The 22,151-nt window shown below is 43.1% G+C and overlaps 1 protein-coding gene across 1 annotated transcript in view; it reads right to left on the bottom strand.

The window, feature by feature from the left end:
* Window positions 1-7,449: 7,449 nt before the first annotated feature.
* Window positions 7,450-22,151, bottom strand: part of LOC124719043 (short neuropeptide F) — a 559,557-nt gene continuing 544,855 nt past the window's right edge. The window contains exons 4-5 of the mRNA XM_047244715.1: window positions 16,757-16,861; window positions 7,450-7,826 (exon numbers count right to left, since the gene is read on the bottom strand). Of these exons, the coding sequence (XP_047100671.1) occupies window positions 7,788-7,826; window positions 16,757-16,861 (144 nt within the window). The 3' untranslated portion in view covers window positions 7,450-7,787. The remainder of the gene's footprint in view (window positions 7,827-16,756; window positions 16,862-22,151) is intronic.

The raw sequence follows: 22,151 nt of genomic DNA, 5'->3' as shown, positions 1-22,151 counted from the left end.
TTTATCATTTAGCTACAATATAGCAGGTCAGCAACTGGAGCAGTTAATTCCATACATTATCTGGGAGTAGGCATTAGGAGTGATTTAAAATGGAATGATCATATAAAGTTGATCGTCGGTAAAGCAGATGGCAGACAGAGATTCATTGGAAGATTCATAAGGAAATGCAATCCGAAAACAAAGGAAATAGGTTACAGTACACTTGTTCGCCCACTGCTTGAATAATAGCGTCGATAGTAGAGAAGATCCAACGGAGAGCAGCACGCTTCGTTACAGGATCATTTAGTAATCGCGAAAGTGTTACGGAGATGACAGATGAACTTCAGTGGAAGACCCTGCAGGAGAGACGCTCAGTAGCTCGGTATGGACTTTTGTTGAAGTTTCGAGAACATACCATCGCCGAGGAGTCAAGCAGTATATTGCTCCCTCCTACGTATATCTCGCGAAGAGACCATGAGGATAAATCAGAGAGATTAGAGCCCACACAGAGGCATACCGACAATCTTTCTTTCCACGAACAATACGAGACTGGAATAGAAGGGAGAACCGATACAGGTACTCAGAGTCACCGTCAGGTGGCTTGCGGAGTATGGATGTCAATGTAGATGTAGATCCAAGTACTGCTTCTCCCGGGGTGCATCCTTCATTGGCCCAAACAGATGCACGTCCAGTGGTGCGAGATTTGGGCCGTAAGGTGGATGAGAAAGAGCAGTGCAATGAAGTTTTGTGAGCTGCTCTTGGATGCGCAGACTTGTGTAAGCCTTTTTGTTGTCACAGAGAAGGAGAAGTTCGTTTGCATTTTTGTGGCGACGAACACGCTGAAGTAATTTCTTCAGTTTCCTGAGGGTAGCACAATATATCTCCCAACTGATTGTTGCACCACGAGGGAGAACATCAAGCAGACCAACCCCTTCAGAGTCCTAGAAAACCGTCGCCTTGACCTTACCTGCTGAGTGTGCGACTTTGAATTTTTTTTTTTTTTGGATTGACGTTTTATTTGAGATTCGAAGTGATGAACCCATGTTTCATCGCCTGTGACGATGATCTAGTAAAAGTAGCCCAGTAACGTGCAAGCAGTTACTCACAGTTGGTTCTTCGTTACACTCTACGGCATTCTACTAGGCGCCGAGGAATCCAGGGGCGGGCACACACGTTTGAGTATCCCAACTGGTGGACGAGGTCTAGTGAGCAGCGAGGAGTTTGATTGTCATCCGTCGATCACATCGATTGAGAGTGTCCGCACGTTGCGACATTGCAGGTGTCACAGCAGTTTGCGGTCGGCCATCACACTGGAGATCCGACAGGTTTGCGCGACCTTGTTGTGATGATGACAACAGACGCCACGCCCGACGACTCACCGTGCTTTTGTTCACTGACAGATCTCCGTAGACATCCTGCTAGGGCCTGTGAAGATCTGCGATGCTCTGGATCTCCGCCACAAGAAACTCAATGGGAGCTCGTTGCTTGAAACGCTCCTCCGTTACAGACACCATTTTCAAAGCTACATATAGCACCACGACCGTTCGAAACTGTAGGGACTGAAACGGGAAATTTCCGCGACGTCTCACAATAAATTCTGCATTTTTTCAACTGAAACTGGCCGAGAAAAAAATGTGATGCATTACGTATTGTACGTCCCTCGTACTGTTTCTGCAACGTATCTGTTTTAACAGTATCTTTTAGTTTGTAATAATTGTAGTTCCTTGTTGTTTCTTTCATAGTGTGATCTGTGAACCATTAATGCCGACATGGCATCCTATCGGGCAAAGTGATCGCAGTACTTAACGGGGAATGTGGCCAAGGTGGCTGCTAATGCCAAAAGCTTACTTTTTTAATCTGCTTACCCTAATAAGAATAAGTTACTTCCATATAGCACTCATAATACTGCAGATTGGCTTCTGACTCCTTTAACATGCAAAGGTATCATCCATCAGTCTATCCCTTGGTGATGATTAGGAAGTAGTTAATCTGTATTATTTAAAACCATCTCTGTTCTTTTAATACAGTACAGGCCATTAAAAATGTTGCACCAAGAAGAAATGCAGATGATAAACGGGTATTCATTGGACAAATATATTATACTAGAACTGACATGTGATTACATTTTCACGCAATTTGGGTGCATAGATCCCGAGAAATCAGTACCGAGAACAACCACCTCTGGCCATAATAACGGTCTTGATACGCCTGGGCATTGAGTCAGAGCTTGGATGGCGTGTACAGGTACAGCTGCCCATGCAGCTTCAACACGATACCACAGTTCATCAAGAGTAGTGACTGGCGTATTGTGACGAACCAGTTGCTCGGCCACCATTGACCAGACCTTTTCAATTTGTGCGAGATCTGGAGAATGTGCTGGCCAGGGCAGCAGTCGAATATTCTCTATATCCAGAAAGGCCCGTACAGGACCTACAACATGCGGTCGAGCATTATCCTGCTGAAATGTAGGGTTTCGCAGGGATCGAATGAAGGAGAGAGCCACGGGTCGTAACACATCTGAAATGTAACGTCCACTGTTTAAAGTGCCGTCAATGCGAACAAGAGGTGAACCGAGACATGTTACAAATGGCACCCCATACCATCACGCCAGGTGATACGCCAGTATGGCGATTACGAGTACACGCTTCCAATGTACGTTCACCACGATGTCGCCAAACACGGATGCGACCATCATGACGCTGTAAACAGAACCTGGATTCATCCGAAGAAATGACGTTTTGCCATTCGTGCACCCAGGTTCGTCGTTGAGTACTCCATCGCAGGCGCTCCTGTCTGTGATGCAGCGTCAAGGGTAACCGCGGCCATGGTCTCCGTGCTGATGCAAACGTCGCCGAACTGTTCGTGCAGATGGTTGATGTCTTGCAAACGTCCCCATCTGTTGACTCAGGGATCGAGACGTGGCTGCACGTTCCGTTACAGCCATGCGGATAAGACGCCTGTCATCTCGACTGCTAGTGATACGAAGCCGTTGGGATCCAGCACGGCGTTCCGTATTACCCTCCTGAACCCACCGATTACATATTCTGCTAACAGTCATTAGATCTCGACCAACATGAGCAGCAATGTCGCGATACGATAAACCGCAATCGCGATAGGCTACAATCCGACCTTTATCAAAGTCGGAAACGTGATGGTACGCATTTCTCCTCCTTTCACGTGGCATCACAACAACGTTTCACCAGGCAACGGCGGTCAACTGCTGTTTGTGTATGAGAAATCGGTTGGAAACTTTCCTCATGTCAGGACGGTGTAGGTGTCGCCACCGGCGCCAACCTTGTGTGAATGCTCCGAATAGTTAATCAGTTGCATATCACAGCATCTTCTTCCTGTCATCTTCGTGGCGTAGCAATTTTAATGGCCAGTAGTGTACAAATATCCTCTCAGTATTGTTTCAGATGCTAGAGCTTCATTACACCCAGAAAATAGTCCGGAAATCAGAACAAACATGGGATCCTCTCACAATGGAAAATACGATTGAGGCGGTAATGAATGATAAGATGTCTTATTCTACAACAGCAAGACAAATTTATTTCTGACGTAATACGCTCACAAGAAGAGGTCTACGAAGAAACAGAGATGCAGTAAATGCTAAAAAAGTAATCGTACGCTTATGGAGTGTGTTCAGTAAATACCCGGACTCAAAATCCTTGTTTAAATTTTTGAAGTGCAAAAGTGTTTTTATGCATTTACAGAGAACGATGTATAGTAATCAGTATTCAAGCTGGCAGATCAGAACGAAATACCTCATCGTTTTACCAAAGCGTCGGAGATGTCAGACAAGGACAGCACCCAAGTCTTAGGAAGTCTACCTCGATAGCTAGAGGATAAGATTTGAGCAAGTTCAACGTAGATAAGACATCCATGAGACAGTGCAGGAAAAACAGTTTCATCCTGGTGATCATATCTATAATCTCTACGAAGCCGCTGACACTTCAGGCCCAGAATAGCAAAGAGAATGCGCTTAAAGGACGGCGCCAAGCAGTAGGTTACTTCAGCCGAAAGAGGGTTGCTGCCACTTTTAGAGTATGTACGAACGACTTTCAGCAAGTAATGCAGTGCTCTTTTTTTCCTCGGTCAATTTCGCTAGAAAAAGTATGGAATTTGATGTGGGACATCGTGAAATATTCCCATACTAGTCAGTATAGTTTCAAGTTCCGATACGTAGCGACGCTATATGTAGCCATCAAAATGGCGTCTGTAACGGAGGTGCGATCCATGCAGAGAACTGTCAGCGAGTGTTTTTTTTTTTTTTTTTTTTTTTTTTTTTTTGCGGGAAACCAGAGCTTTGCGGAATTCATAGGCGCTTGCAGAGTGTTGGAACGTGCGGACACTCTCATTGGACGTGGTCGACGGTTTACAATCAAACAGTTCGCTACACTACTGGACGTCTCTGCTCACACTGCTGGCACTTGTCCACCAATTGGGCTATTCAAGTGTTTGTGAACACAGGGATTGCGGCTATCGCGAATCTCTCGCTCAGAGCAACGTCGCAAGCGACTGGCAGAAAACATGGGTAACTCCCGTATATAAGAAGGGTAAAAGCACCGCCCCGCAATATTACAGACCAATATCCCTAACATCAGAATGAAATTTTCACTCTACAGTGGAGTGTACGCTGGTTTTGAAATTTCCTGGCAGATTAAAACTGTGTGCCGGACCGAGACTCGAACTCGGGACCTTTGCCTTTCGTGGGCAAGTGCTCTACCAGCTACCCAAGCACGACTCACGATCCCTCCTCACAATTTTGCTTCTGCCAGTACCTCGGCTCCTACCTTGCAAACTTCACAGAACTGCTCCTGCGAAACTTGCCGGACTAGCACTACTGGAAGAAAGGATATTGCGGAGACATGGCTTAGCCACAGCCTTGGGGATGTTTCCATAATTCTGGAAATATCACATCCAATTACCCACTAAGGAACTGGTTTCCAGCACACGTTGAACAAACCTCCCCTCGATGAGGAAAACTGCAACAATGAGCTACAGATAATCAAACAAATAACTGTCGAAAATAGATACAAAACAAGCGTGATAGACCAGCTAAACCACAAAACTAAAACAAAATTGAAAAACACGCCCACAGGTAACAGCAAAGAGATCAGCACCAACACACAAGCATAGACAGACAGAACATAAACGTACAGAACAAAAACATCCACAACACATCTGGAAGAGGAACAACCACAGCTACAAAGAATGGATGACACTAACCTACAAGAACAAAACAACTCACAGGGTAGGTAACATACTCAAGAAACAAGGAATGAAAATGACCACCGAACAGATAACTCCATCAGAAGAAATGGAGGACAACTCACATTAACACAGACGAGCACAACACATCTGCAATCCGTCAACTCACATATCTAGACTTTAACTCATTTTACATTAGACAGAAAGGTGGAAATTTCAGTACTAGATACAATGAACCCACAAGGACACTTAACAGCAGTCCTTCTATATTCGCTTACCACTTCATGGACATCAAACCACTGAACGACAGCCATAAACATTGACTTAAAAAATCTTAAACGCAGCAACAGCCCTCCAAAGAAAATACCATATACAAAAAGCCATCGTGGAAGTCAAAGATGTAATGAATGAATACCTAGTGTGTCATGTATGTCATTCTCAGCACCAAAATAAACACACACACACACACACACACACACACACACACACACAGAAACAGGCACAGCCCCGAAAGCATAATATCACTTCAAAATTCGAAATACTCACCCAGAAGACATAGAACATGATGGCAGAACAAGTCAATATCAGACAAACAGTCAAAGAGTCTGTTCCGCTCAACCTCCGTGTGGAAAAGTAAGTACAGTCAGTTTACACACATGACCCCTCCCCCCCTCCCCTAATTTACAAATCTTATTCACTATCAAATGTCTCCAACACATTTTAGAAACATAGTACTTTACGCTAAGAAACGATAGTCAAAGCACAAAATCATTGAATCTTCGTTAAGAACGTTATTTTTTTTTTTTTTTTGGTCATCAGTCTACTGACTGGTTTGATGCGGCCCGCCACGAATTCCTTTCCTGCGCTAACCTCTTCATCTCAGAGTAGCACTTGCAACCTACGTCCTCAATTATTTGCTTGACGTATTCCAATCTCTGTCTTCCTCTACAGGTTTTGACCTCTACAGCCCCCTCTAGTACCATGGAAGTCATTCCCTCATGTCTTAGCAGATGTCCTATCATCCTGTCCTCCTTATCGGTGTTTTCCACATATTCCTTTCCTCTCCGATTCTGCGTAGAACCTCCTCATTCCTTACCTTATCAGTCCACCTAATTTTCAACATTCGTCTATAGCACCACATCTCAAATGCTTCGACTCTCTTCTGTTCCGGTTTTCCCACAGTCCATGTTTCACTACCATACAATGCTGTACTCCAGACGTACATCCTCAGAAATTTCTTCCTCAAATTAAGGCTGGTATTTGATATTAGTTATATGCAGGTACTATTACTGTAATACAACATGAGGAAAAACGAAAAAGCAATAATTCGATTTTAGGCCTAAAATTTGGCAAATTGCCTAACATAACATTGAAAAAAACTGATTAATTGCAGATGACATACTGGAGCGTAATAATTATAGCTGTGCTGCTAACATCAGATAGCCACATGAAGATCAATCTGTAATACTAAGGTATATAGTTTTCCTGTTAATTTTTTTCTGTTAGACACTTTTATTAATTTAAATACCATAACCTTAAAATCTGTTTTGTATTACTATGCAAAATTCTTTACTTGTTATTTGACACAGTATAAATGAACCCACTTAAGGTGGAGAAACTTCTCTAGTACATGGTCTGGTGTTAAAAGAAGAAAAATTGTGTTTTCTCAAAGCAGAACGACATTTCCATATTATTTAAAATAGTGTCATATTGGCTTCTTGTTTGAGCTTTCTGTAGTTTCTTATATATATATATATATATATATATATATATATATATATATATATATATATATATATATATATATATATATATATATAATTTTGCTTTTTTCTGCTCAACTCGTTCCTTCTTGAAAGATTACAACTGTGTGTATGAACAGAGAAGCAGAACCTGCAACTTTACGATTCTCGTGTGCTTTAAGTAGACTTAATTTTTGTAAAATTGCTTTTTGTATCCTTTCTTGTCACGGTTGTGTTGAATGGTTCATGTGTGTCGTTCTGAGACAAGTTAGGAGTGAGGAAATTACGAAGGGAAGGATTCCTGTGATGCAGCTAAAATGAAAGTCTTGGACAATTCATGGTACACAGCTTCTACATGTATTTTGCAATTCATTGCATTTCTTACATTGTTATTAAGCTACTTACTAGCAAAGCAGATTTAAGCAGCAATCAAGAGGATCAAAAAAGCAAGTGGAATGCAGTGTGCGACGTGACACACAGAAAAGAAATCTGGTCAGACACGAATTACAGAAAGTGATGAATTTTTTCTGGGATGTTTATTTAACAGACTTTCTTTACACTGCTACAGCAAATACAATAACAGCTTCGTATTCAGAAGTAGCATTAGTAATACTTTTTGTATTTTACATTGACGTGTAATGATACTCTAAGGGAAACGGGTCCACCGTGGTCGGATCGGAGCGTATTTCACAGACGCTGTTGTCGAGCGTCTTGAAAGAGAAGTTCTGGTTTTAAAATACTATCCGCGCAGTGGTTTCTGGTGGGACGCAAAACAAACGGAGAGATTTCTACAGCAGTTACGTTGGATGTGGGTCAGAGAGTAGCTATGGTCGTTAGCGGTGGTATGCAGGGCCTTCAGTTCTCCACTGGACTCTCTGGAGCGCCCAGCTGGTTCTGAAACAGACGAAACAGGTTGTTCAGTAGGGGGAGCCATAGAAAAACAAAACAGACGATTCATACGTTTTTAGAAACAAAGCAGTATAGAAAACATGAGGTTTACATTGAGATTACTAGTGATGTGTAAGACTCAAATTGACAAAAGTGGTATAGGTAATCCATTTTGGCCCACTCTACACCTACAGTGTGTAGTCTGCATCTAAATCTGTATTTGCATCCACAACCTGACATGTATTTCTGTATTTATATCTACAATTTGAAATCTACATCTGCAGTCTGTAACTCATAATATGAAACCTACGTACACAATATAAAAACTACATCTATATCTACTACGTTACACCCATTTCTATATCTGTATCAACAATTTGAAATCTGCAACATGAATTTCACATACACAATATGAAATCTACACCTATATCTAAAATTCTATGTAATAGCGTGTTACCGACGAATTTCGTGCAGTGTGTCAAAACTATATGAGCTGGCGCCTGCCGATAGGCCACCCCTTCAGCAGCAAACGTGACTTTGTACGCTGACAGACCATAAGCGGAACGTCTCGCAGTGTTGTTTGTTATTCAGTGATCGAGACTCATTGCCACAACCGCTAGCAGCTAGCTGCTGCATAGAATGGCCTCGTCTCCTAATATTTCGATGCTCTGTTGTCTCACTGGATGACGGTTTTGGACATGGGTTTCCATCTACAGTACATTATCCTGAAATCATCTAAAATCTCCAATTCGGTTTTCAGGAGGAAAATAAACTGTGGATGGAACCTCATGGCCGCAACTGTCATCCGCTGAGGCAACAGAGCATCTCATTCACAGGGACAAGGGCTGTCTACGCAGCAACTAGCTCCATCTTTTCTCCACTGGCGATCATGGCAATCAGTCGCGATCACTGAATAACGAACAACATTGTGAGACGTTCCATCTGCAGTCCATCACCAAACAATGTTACGTTTGCTGCCGAAGGGGTAGCCAAGTGAAACCTGTCTGAAGCACAGTTGCAGGATGTTTCCAGACACGGGTTCCCATTCTCAGTGTGTTCCTCAAGACGCCTTCTACAGCCCCACAAAGTTTGTCGATATCTTATAAAATGAAATGACACAATTTCAGAGATCTCATACAGATATGATTTCATGTATATAGACTGAAGCGCCGAATGCAAAATTGTACCACTTTATATGCAGGGCCACTAAGCTAAGAGGAATTTGCAGCAGGCTTGGGCACCAATTGGAATTTGGAGCGAGGGAAGAAGCGTGCCAGGGTAATCCGCCCAGTTGTGTGAACCACTGTACCAAGGTGGTTTAATGGCTAAAGCGTCTGCCTAGTAAGCGGAGTACCCGGGTTCGATTCCTGGCCTTGTTACAAATTCTCATTCGCCGCTACATTATATATTTATCGGGAACGTTTTGTAACACCCTGTATATCTGTATCTACACTCTGAAATCTACAATTTTAAAATCTACATTTTGAGTCTTAAACTGGAATGTAAAATCTACATCTGCAATATAAAATCAACAACTACTATACAAAATCTACAACTACTATATAAAATCTACATCTACTATATAAAACCTGCATCTAAAATATGAACTCTACGCATGCGACAGGAAATCTACATCTACATCCACTCCTTTACTCCTAATGTTACAGTATGGTATGAAGAAGACAGTATGCAGTGCACCTGCATTATTTTTCTCTTACAGTTCTGTGGTGTAAGGGGACAACATGTTATATTACGTTTCCACATAAGCCACTCTCTGATGCTTTGCCAATGGCGTTATTACAAGAAATTTACTTTTCTCCTATTGGCTACAACAGTAACAATAAAGAATATAAAAAATACATGTAGCTACCAATAACGAGCCGACAAAACCACTGGGAGTGTAATGGGTGAATTACTTTTCACAACAGATATAAATGACCTAGTCGATGTCGGAAGCTCCTTAAAGCTGTTCTCGGGAGCTGGTGTTGTACATAGACAAATTAAGAGGCTAGAAAACTGTAGTGAAATGCAGCAAAACCTGTAGCGTATCGACGCTTCGTGCAGGGATTAACAACTAACCCTGAAGTAATGTGACGTAGTGCAAATCAGTCGGCGGAAAGATACTATACTGTACGATTACAGAGATGCAGGTAACAGTCAAATCGATTAACTATGTGAGAGCGAAACACCAAGATAAAAAGAATCGTAGGAAAGGCAGGCGTGAGATTACGAATCATTCGGAGAATCATTTGAAAGTGCAGTCCCCCTGCGATGGTCGTATCTTACGAGAAACTCGTTCGATCAATAAATGAATATTGCTCTTCTGTATTCGACCCGCACATATAGGACCTATAGGAGAAATAGAGAAGAGCCAAAGAAGAGTGACACGTTTTGTTGCAGGTTGATTTAGTAAGCAAGAAAGCGTGACGCAGGGGCTCAGCCAATCGCAGTGGCAGACGCTGCAAGAGCCGCATTGTGGATCCTGCTAGTATTTACAGTTAAAATTATAAGAGCATAATGTTCCTGAAAGACTCAGCAATGTATTCCTTCCTCCTACGTATACCTCGCGAAAAGACCATGGAGGTAATATTAGAGAGATTCGAGTCTATACGGAGACTTACCAACGATCATTCTTCCACGAACCATTCGCAACTGGAACACGTAAAGGGTGAAGTGATAATGGTACATAAAGTACCCTCCACCACACTCTATAAGCTGGCTTGCGCAGCATACAACAAGATGCAGATAACGGCCATAATGCGCTGAAATTTGTTCTGTAATCCTATTATTTGCTTCTTTCCCTCTCCTACCAAACATATGTCAATTGCTCGGCGAGTAACCGTATATTCTGGCACATTTGCGCATAAAAATTCAATGTCTTCTCTTTGCTGGTGGTTAAATTTGAGTTTTTTATGTCGTTTATTATTTCTATTGTTCTCAGATCTACTATTATTCCGCGCATGTTGTATTTTACACTGAAGAGCGAAAGAAACTGCCTAATATCGTGCAGGACCCCCGCGAGCACGCAGAAGTGCCGCAACACGACGTGGCATGGACCTGCCTAATGTCTGAGTAGTGCTGGAGGGAATTGACACCATGTTCAATAATGATCATATATGGGGAGTTGGGTGGCCAGCGGAAGTGTTTAAACACTGAAGAGTGTTAATGGAGCCACTCTGTAGCAATTATGGAGGTATGGAGTGTCACATTGTTCTGCTGGAATTTCCCAAGTCCGTCGGAAAGTACAATGGACATGAATGGATGCAGGTGATCGGACAGGATGCCTACCCACGTGTCGCCTGTCAGAGTCGTTTCTAGACATATCAGGCCTCCCGTATCACTCCAACTGCCCACGCCGCACACCATTACACAGCCTCCACCAGCTTGAACAGTGACCTGCTGACATTCAGGGCTCATGGATTCATGAGGTTGTATCCATACCCGTACACGTCTATCCCCTCGATACAATTTGAAACGTGACTCGTCCGACCAGGCAACATGCTCCATTCATCAACAGTCCAATGTGGGTGTTAAAAGGTCCAGGCGAGGCGTAAAGCTTTGTGTCGTGCAGTCATCAAGGGTACATGAGTGGGTCTCCGACTCCGAAAGCCCATATCGATCATGTTTCGTTGAATGGTTCGCCCGCTGATACTTGTTGATGGCCCAGCATTGAAATCTCCAGCCATTTTCGGAAGGGTTGCATTTCTGTCACCTTGAACGATTCTCTTCAGTCGTCGTTGGTCCCGCTCTTACAGGATATTTTTCTGGGCGCAGCGATATCGGAGATTTGATGTTTTACCGGATTCCTGATATTCACTGTACGTTCGTGAAATGGTCGTAAGGAAAAATTTCCACTTCATCGCTACCTCGGAGATGCTGAGTCCTAACACTCGTGCGCCGACTGTAACACCACGTACAAAGCCACTTAAATCTTTATAACCTGCCACTGTAGCAGCAGTAACCGATCTAACTACTGAGGCATTGCCGACCGCAGCGCCTGTTTACATATCTTTGTATCTGAATACGCATGCCTGTACCAGTTTCCTTGGCGCTTCAGTGTAGGGGCAGTAGATTTGCCAAAGCATAGCTTGTCTCCGAATTTCGTCACGTTGGTACACTGTCAGACGGACTGACCCGAGGTTCAGACGCTCTTGTGGACCTCTTGCTGGTATGGCGAGAAAAATACATAAAATTAGTTGTACCGCCGTTAATAATGTTCACGAAGTGTCGTCTATGGTCAGTTTATTCAGGGGAGTGTCAGAAGACAATTTTACTGTCATAATTTTGATGGGGTAGAGCAAGGCAAAATTGGGGATGCGGTTATTGAGACTGAGTGTGGGCCATCGGCTCTGCACTCTATTTTGTGAATAATTGAGGGTGAAATTTGTCTATTTGAGAGAATTCGTGAAGCTGTTGCATTTTAACTATACTTTTTTGTGGGATAAAGCTGAATCTTGTGCAAGTTTCTTTGTAATGTGGCCGCGAGCATATGTTCGCGCCAATTGACGAGTAGAAATTGCAGTATTTGCGGTTGTTTAATAATGTTAAATGTGTGCTAAAGTATATGAAAGCGGGGACAGAGTATTTTTAATCAGTTATTTTATGAACTTTTGGGCCGTTTGTTTGTGACTACAGTGCTCGCCACGTGTGCGTGTGAAAGATGTATTAAGTCAACGAAAGGAATCGGAGTCTGTTAAATTGTTTTAACGTTTTCCAAAAGTGATTCTCAGAAATTTGAGACACCTGTTGTGAGAATTTTCGTTCGAATTTTTGTTCCCTTGAAAGTGAGTTCTGTCCATGTGAGTAGGAATAGTTTATGTGGCACCTAAATCGAGCGTAATTCAGATGTTGCTCGACCTCTTGCTGTTTGATATAACTATTTTCGTGGCCCTCAGCCGTGTTTTACGTAATAATTTGGTAATTCTTGGTGAGATGCCTTTGTGAGTGCTAATGGACTCCATGTGTTCCCTACACTGTGTCTTACTTCCTCAAAGCTTTTCACGTAGTTTGTTTCAGTCCCTTGGTATGAAGTAATGGCCAGTAGTTCAGTAATGTATTTCACATTTCAAAGCGCGTTAGATTTGTTTAATCAATCCAAGCCATCTTCCTTAGCGAGAACAATATCGGTTACGGTGACCCATCCTGATAGTGTAAAGCGTACTCAGGAGTCTCTGTTTGGCTCCGTTTTCCGACGGTGTAAGCTGGCGGAATTAGTGCGAATACCAACAACTTGTACAACCGCCCCGCCCCCCTCCCCCTCCTATAGTTTTTATGTGTTCGTGTCAATATTATATTGCGTGCTGCTACGCTGAACGGTTCTGAAGCTAATCCATGCCCCTATCCTGCAGTGTGACCGCAGTTTTCTCTTCTACTTAGGGTTCAAATAAAGAAAAAAAATCTTAACTATTTTCATTATTTGAAATGTGGCTCCAACACCGATAGTCAATATTATTTTAGCTGTTTTTACCGTCAAGGAACCTACACTACTGGCCATTAAAATTGCTACACCAAGAAGAAATGCAGATGATAAACGGGTATTCACTGGACAAATATATTATACTAGAACTGACATGTGATTACATTTTCACGCAGTTTGGGTGCATAGATCCTGAGAAATCAGTACCCAGAACAACCACCTCTGGCCGTAATAACGGCCTTGATACGCCTAGGCATTGAGTCAAACAGAGCTTGGATGGCTGCCCATGCAGCTTCAACACGATACCACACTTCATCAAGAGTAGTGACTGGCGTATTGTGACGAACCAGTTGCTCGGCCACCATTGACCATACGTTTTCAAATGGTGAGAGATCTGGAGAATGTGCTGGCCAGGGCAGCAGTCGAACGTTTTCTGTATCCAGAGAGGCCGTACAGGACCTGCAACATGCAGTCGTGCATTGTCCTGCTGAAATGTCGGGTTTCGCAGGGATCGGATGAAGGGTAGAGCCACGGGTCGTAACACATCTGAAATGTAACGTCCACTGTTCAAAGTACCGTCAATGCGAACAAGAGGTGGCCGAGACGTGTAACCAATGGCACTCTATACCATCACGCCGGGTGATACGCCAATGTGGCAATGACGAATACACGCTTCCAATGTGCATTCACCGCGATGTCGCCAAACACGGATGCGACCATTATGATGCTGTAAACAGAACCCGGATTCATCCGAAAAAAGACGTTTTGCCATTCGTGCACCCACGTCCGTCGTTGAGTACACCATCGCAGGCTCTCCTGTCTGTGATGCAGCGTCAAGAGTAACCGCAGCCAAAGTCTCCGAGCTGATAGTCCATGCTGCTGCAAACGTCGTCGAACCGTTCGTGCAGATGGTTGTTGTCTTGCAAACGTCCCCATCTATTGACTCAGGGATCGAGACGTGGCTGCCGTTACAGCCATGAGGATAAGATGCCTGTCATCTCGACTGGTAGTGATACGAGACCGTTGGCATCCAGCACGGCGTTCCGTATTTCCCTCCTGAACCCACCTATTCCATATTCTGCTAACAGTCATAGGATCTCGACCAACGCGAGCAGCTGTGTCGCGATACGATAAACCGCAATTGCGGTAGGCTACAATCCGACCTGTATCAAAGTCAGAAACGTGATGGTACGCATTTCTCCTCCTTACACGAGGTATCACAATAACGTTTCAGCAGGCAACGCCGGTCAACTGCTGTTTGTGTATGAGAAATCGGTTGGAAACTTTCCTCATGTCAGCACGTTGTAGGTGTCGCCACCGGCGCCAACCTTGTGTAAATGCTCTGAAAAGCTAATGATTTGCATATCACAGCATCTTCTTCCTGTTGGTTAAATTTCGCGTCTGTAGCACGTCATCTTCGTGGTGTAGCAATTTTAATGGCCAGTAGTGTATATTATAGAACCTCATAGTGAAATCTGATTTTAGAATAATAAAAGTAACTAATTGCTAGGAATGTAACGAAATTGTCACTACCTATCCTCATTCAATGCAAGTTGCAAGTTGTTAACGTTATCCGTTTCTTTTTTAAACTGATTAGAGTTTGAGCTTTCATGTAGAACCAGTGAACATGTAATTAGAGTCCTTATTAAATAAAATCGCTGCACCAAGAACCCCAACGTACAGTAAGAAGTGAAGATTTGCGTAGCAAATACCAGAGAGTAAGTACAAGCTGCAGAGAGAAAATTACCTCAGAACAGGTGAGTAGCTGCAAATCATATAGCATAGTTTCATTAAACAAAAAATTGTACCCAGGTCTTAGAAAAAACTACAGGTCACACCCGTCTACAAGACGGTAGTAGAAGTAATCAACAAAACTCCCGGCCAGTATCCTTGACATCGATTTGGTGTAGAATCTTAGAACGTATTCTGGAATCAAACATAATGAGGTGTCTTGAACAGAATGATCTCTCAATGCCAACCAGTACGGATCCTGAAAACGTCGATTATGTAAAACCCATTTGGCATTTTATTCGCATGAAAGCTTTGGATCAAGGCTATCAGGTAGAACCAGTATTTCTTGATTTCCAAAAAAAACATTTGACTCAGTACCACGCCTACGCCTATTGTCTAAAATACCATCATGTGTGGAACGAAGCGAAATTTGTGACTGGATTGAGGACTTTTCCATAGGGAGGTCGCAACATGTTGTCTTTAATGTAGAGTCATCACTAGATGCGGATGTAACTTCGGATGTGTTGGAACCCTTGCTCTTCGTGTTGTATATTAACGATCTTGTAGGCAATATTAATAGTAACATCATGCTTTGTCCAGATGACTCATATATCTGCAGTGAAGTACTGTCTGAAAGAAGCTGCATAAATATTGAGTCAGGTCTTGAAAATATTTCAAAGTGGTGCAAGGATTGGTAACTTGCTCGAAATGTTCAGAAATGCAAAACTGTGCACTTCACAGGAATGAAATACTTATTATCCTTTTACTATAATGTCAATGAGTCACTGTTGGGATCAGGAAATTCATACAAGTATCTGGGTGTAGCAGTTTGCAGGGATATGAAATGGAATGAACACATACGCTCAGTCATGGGTAAAGCAGGTGGAAGATTTCGGTTTATTGATAGAATAGTGGGGGATCAGTCTACAAAGGAGATTCCTTACAAAACACCCATCCTAGAATATTACTCGTGTGTGTGACGCATAGAGAATGTTGAACGTATACAGAGGAGGTCAGCACGAATGGTCACACATTTGTTTAATCCATCGGAGAGTGTCACGAAGATACTGAAGGAACTGAACTGGAGGACTCTATGCCGAGAAAGTCTATTAACAAAGTTACAAGGATTGGCTGTAAGTGATGACTCTAGCAATATACTACAATCCACTGCGGATTGCTCACATAGAGATCGTGAGGATAAGATTAGAATATCTACTGTACGCAAGAGGCCTTCAAACAATCATTATTCCCGCTCTCCGTACGTGAGTCGAACGGGAGGAAACCGTAATAACTTGTACGGTGGGACATACCCTCTGTCATGCACCTCACGGAGGTTTGCAGAGTACAGATGTAGATGTAGACACCACTGTCGGCAACCTTGCATTACTTGATTTATTATTACTGGTACAGTAAAATTATTTGTGACTTCTTCATATTTAGTTTAAGTCCCAGGCTTTAATCCATCTGACTTCTGAAGACAGATCCTCATTGATCTCGGATATGGCAGTATCGATACCGTCTGGTCTGTTTTTTAAATCGATCGTCACCATAGATATATTCTTGGGAAGACAGAACCGACGGCATATTACATATAAGGAGAACAATAGTGAGCCCAAAACTGACCCCTATGGCACTCCTTCCAGATCACTCTTCCGAAAAACTTTTCACCCCCACAGACAACACGTTACTGTCTATTTCTCAAGTAAGTGTGAAATTTCGGCGTGATCTGCCTGACGGGTACCTGTGTGAGCGAAAGTCTGCGTGTGTCTAGTGTGCAGCAGGTACTTACGGAGAGCAGAGGATCAGAGCGACGTCCGAAGCGTAGGCGGAGGGATGGAGAGCGCGCAGCCACGGCCAGCGAGTCCTGTCCAGACCCTGCGGCGGCGGAGGGTGCCTGCAACACCACGAGGGCACATGATGAAATTTATAGGCCTAGGGATAGGCGTTGTCTGTGTAAGACTCGTGTGGTGTTGCAACTCCGGTCTCAACACAACAGCACACTGTAGTGTCACAAAATTGTTGTCACTAACATTCATATGTCTATTGCTGGCGCAGTCGCATGTAATGTCCAATTCAGATGGTTTGAATCATACTTAAACAGGATACAAAAGGTGCTGAATAAGGAAAGATCACAAAGGTAGTCCCTCAGGGTTCAATTTTCGGTCCACTCCTATTCCTTATATATGTGAATAACTTCCACTTAACATTCATCCAGTAAAACTGGTACATACTGCTCACGATTCTAGCGTTATAATAAACTCCATTAGAGAGGAAGTAGCAGAAGAAATAATAAATGATATTTTCCAACGAATTATTAAATGGTTCTCAGAAAATGGACTCTCCAAAAAACCCACTGTATTCAGTTCTGCACAACAAACAGCCAACCAGCAATTGATGCAGCACACAAGCATGAGTCAGTATATAGAGTAAAATACTTCAGATTTTTTGTGTGTACGTGTTGATGAAAACGTGAACTGGAAGAAGCATATTGCTGAGCTTTTCAAACATTTAGTTCAGATACTTGTGTTCTTCGTGTAGTTGCTAGTCTTGGAAACAAACGAATGAACCTCCTGACATATTTTGCATATTTACACTCCAAAATGTATTACGGTATAGTTTTCTGGGGTAGCTCACCACTTATAAAGAAAGAACTGATTGCACAAAAGCGAGCAGTAGAAATAATATGTGGTGTTCACCCCCAGATGTCATACAGGTACGTCTTCAAGCAGCTAGGCATTTTAACTGCTCCATCACAATACACGTATTCGCTAACGACATTCGTTACAGTTTGATAAGAAGAGTAGTGCCATAATTAAAACAGTAGAGGGGAAAGTGACCTTTATTACCATTATTAAAGCTGTCCTCCTTGCTCCATCCGTCATGGGTTATTTTACTACCCACGTAGCAGAATTACTTAAATTCGTCTACTTCGCTATCCCCAATTGTGAAGGTGAGTTTCTTGCTGTTCTAATTTCTGTTACTTCTGATTTCTTTCGTCTTTCCTCGATTTGCTCGTAATCCATATTCTGTACTCAATATACTGTTCATTCCATTCAACAAATCTTGTAATTCTCCATTACTTTTACTAAAAATAGCAATGCGACCAAGAAATCTTATAACTGATATCGTTTAACCTTGAACTTTAATCCCACTCTTGAACCATTTTTCTTATTTCCGTCATTGCTTCCTTGATGAACAGATCGAACAATAGGACGGAACGACTACATTCCTGTCTTACACCGTTTTTAATCCGATCACTTCGTTCTTGGTCGTCCACTGTTATTGTGCCCCTTGTCTCTTGTACATATTGTACATTACCTGTCTTTCCCTACAGCTTATCCTCATTTTTCTCAGAATTTCGAACGTCTTGCATCAGTTTACATTGTGGAACGGGTTTTCCGGATTGACAAATCCTAAGAGCCTATCTCGATTTTTCTTCAGTCTTGTTTCTATTATTAACCGCAATGTCAGAACCGCCTCTCTAGTGCCTTTAACTTTCCTAAAGCCAAACTGATCGTCATCTGACACATTCTCAATTTTCTTTTCCATTCTTTTGTATATTATTCTTATCAGCAACATGGATGCATGAGTTGTTAAGCTGATAGTGCGGTAATTCTCACTCTTGCCGGATCTTGCATCTTGGGAATTGTGTGGATGATGTTTCCCGAATATCAGATGAAATATCGCCAGACTCACACATTCTGGAGCAGTCGTTTTGTTGCCACTTCTTCCATTGATTTTAGAAATTCCTATGGAATCTTATCTATTCCTTCTGGCTTACTTGGTCTTCAGTCTTACAACGCACTTTTAAATTCTTATTCTAATACTGAATCCCCTATCTCTTCGCTGTCGACTTCTATTTCTTCTATCATTATACAAGTCCTCCCCCTCACAAAGGCCTTCAGTGTACTCTTCCCACTTGTCCGCTTTCTCTTTTCAATTTAACAGAAGAATTTCCATTGCACTCTTAATGTTACCGTTCTCGCCTTTATTTTCGAAGAAGGCTGTTTTGACTTTTCTATATGCTCAATCACTCCTTCTGAGGCTGGCCGGGGTGGCCGAGTGGTTCTAGGCGCTTCAGTCTGGAACCGCGCGACCGCTGCGGCCGCAGGTTCGAATCCTGCCTCGGGCATGGATAGTTAGGTTTAAGTAGTTCTAAGTTCTAGGGGACTAATGACCTCAGATGTTGAGTCCCATAGTGCTCAGAGCCAACTCCTTCTGACAACCATTTTTTTTCGACTTCTTCACATTTTTCATGCAACCATTTCGCCTTAAGTTTCTTGCACTTCCTATTTATTTCATTCATAAGCAACTTGCGTTTCTGTATTCCTGAATTTTCGTGAATCTATTTTGTGTACAATGAACGATCACTGCCATCTGTTATTAATTTCTTCAGTATAAATGTCTCAATCGCCTCCGATACTACTTTTTCCAATTTGAACCACATCTGGCCTAACAGATACTTTGTTATGAAGGAAGACAACTGTGCGTTTTAGGAGCACGAAACGAACTCGTGTTGACGTCTCAGCCACCATAATTTCTTGAGCTGAAGTCAGTGGAAGCCACGTAAGACGCTATACGGCCCCGGCTTCGCACCACACACCACGGAAAATGCGTGAGCTGTCTGTCTGGTGACGTCTGGAGTTATTTACACCCGGAAACGAACAAGGGACTTGTCAAATCCACGGCATGCCGAAAGGATGCTGTATTACCTTCCAAAGGCAGATCTCCAGATATGCAGGTAGCCACAATGTTTTGGCCCACCCTATTTATGAGAGGGGGTCACTAATTACGTCCTTTTACTAATACGTAAGGCAAATTTCTCGAAAAGCTTGGTCGGAATCCAGGTGACTAGCCCGTGCTCTTACTGTAGCCGCTGCTTTCTGTTGCTCCATGCTGCGGGTAGGACCGCGTTAAATTGCGGCCCAGTTTCGCCCACGTTTTTCGCAGACTGCGTGGAAGGTTTTACGGTGTGAAAGCGTCCCGTCACCTGCAGGTGTTGAATGCATTCGTGGCACTTTTCTGCGAGTCCGCCCACTGCGATGAGTGATGGCCGGTCGTGCTGCCTCGCTAATTAGCTGTCCCTCACTTTTGACGCACGCAAACACACACACACTACTGCTACGCATCGAAGTTGCGGAAGTTAATTTTGTGTTGCCACAAACGTTGCCGTTTGTCACTGCTATCTGCAAAGAAAGAGGCACGGCCGACTGCGCCGGAGCTACGTTCTTCTGTTTATTGCCATCTGCTCATCGTCACACACCCATCCATCATATTTACACAGTACCATTATTAATGGCTATTCTACTATTGTCATCCAGATGTTTTTTCTTGAAGTTTCATTAAGGATGTGGTTTGAGGGATGCGGATTATTAGTCTACAGTCCCCGAGTGCTTTGGTGGTGACCCCACCTTCGGCCTAAGGACGTACCATCGTAGCTACAGGGTCACTTAAAAGTCTCTTACCTCCTTTTCCTGAGGTGTGTGACACTCTACGTCAGGCCTCTCCGCTATTTACGAGTACAAAGAAACTGAACACGTGACAGTAGGGTTAGCGCTCCGACGGATCATAACAAATTTATGTATATACACTGAAGAGGCAAACAAACACCTGCCTAATACCGTCTAGCGCAACCGCGAACACGCAGAAGTGCCACAACACGACGTGGTATGGACTCAACTAATGTCTGAAGTAGTGCTGGAGGGAATTGACACAATGAATCCTGCAGTGCTGTCCATAAATCCGTAAGAGTACCAGGGGGTTGAGATCTCTTCTGAACAGCACGTTGCAAGGCATCCCAGATACGCTCAGTAATGTTCATGTCTGGGGAGTTTGGTGGCCAGTGGAAGTTTTTGAAACTCAGAAGAGTGTTCCTGGTGCCACTCTGTAACAATTCTGGACGTTTGGGGGTGTCGCTTTATCCTGTTGGAATTGCCCAAGTCCGTCGGAATGCACACTGGACATGAATGATGCAGGTGATCTGGCAGGATGTTTACATATGTGTCTACTTCAAAAATGGTTCAAATGGCTCTTAGCACTATGGGACTTAACTTCTGAGGTCATCAGTCCCCTACAACTTAGAATTACTTAAACCTAACTAACCTAAGGAACCACACACATCCATGCCCGAGGCAGGATTCGAACCTGCGACCGTACCGGTCGCGCGGTTCCAGACTGTAGCGCCTAGAACCGCTCGGCCACTCCGGCTGGCTATGTTCCAACTGTCAGAGTCGTATCTAGACGTATCCGGGGTTCCATATCAGTCCAACTGCACACACCCCACTCCATTACAGAGCCTCCACCTGCTTGAACAGTCCGCTGCTGACATGCAGGGTGCAAGGATTCATGAGGTTGTCTCTCTACCCGTACACGTCCGTCCGCTCGTTACAATTTGAAACGAGACTCGTCCGACCAGACAACAAGTTTCCATATTTTAACTAAAGTTCAGTCTTGATCACAGCACTGATGTCTGAATAACATAGGTGACCGGTTTCGGTTATATTTATATAACCATCTTCAGACCTGTGAATTAATTTTAGAAAATACTAGAGACCAATCTTAAAAGAAAATGAAAAGTGGCTAATGAAGCTCATGCTCAGCACTCATAACCATCATTTGACTTCGTAGCAGCTGAGAAGAGCTCCGCCTACCATCCTCCAAGGAAGGCGTGGGCATAATAAGTTTTATTTTATCTTGTTAAAATTTTGTCGTCATTAGACACTTTTCATTTTATTTTAAGATTGGTCTCTAGTATTTTCTAAAATTAATTCACAGGTCTGAAGATGGTTATATAAATACAACCGAAACCGGTCATCTATGTTATTGAGACATAAGTGTTGTGACCAAGACCGAACTTTAGTTAAAATATAGTACTCTATTGATCACTGTTTCCAAAAATGTTTACCAAAAAACAAGTTTCCAGTCATCAACAATCCAATGTCGGTGTTGATGGGTCCAGGCGAGGCGTAAAGCTTTGTGTCGTGCAGTCATCAAGGATACACGAGTGGGCCTTCGGCTCCGAAAGCCGATATCGATGATTTTCGTTCAATGTTTCACACGCTGACACTTGTTGATGGCCCACCATTGAAATCTGCTGCAATTTGCGGAAGGGATGCACTTCTGTCACGCTGAACTATTCTCTTCAGTCGTTGTTGGTCCCGTTGTTGCAGGATATTTTTCTGGCC

This window comes from Schistocerca piceifrons, chromosome 10 (assembly GCF_021461385.2).
Source record: "Schistocerca piceifrons isolate TAMUIC-IGC-003096 chromosome 10, iqSchPice1.1, whole genome shotgun sequence".
Classification (NCBI taxonomy): Eukaryota; Metazoa; Arthropoda; class Insecta; order Orthoptera; family Acrididae; genus Schistocerca; species Schistocerca piceifrons.
This window is presented reverse-complemented; position numbering and strand designations above follow the sequence as displayed.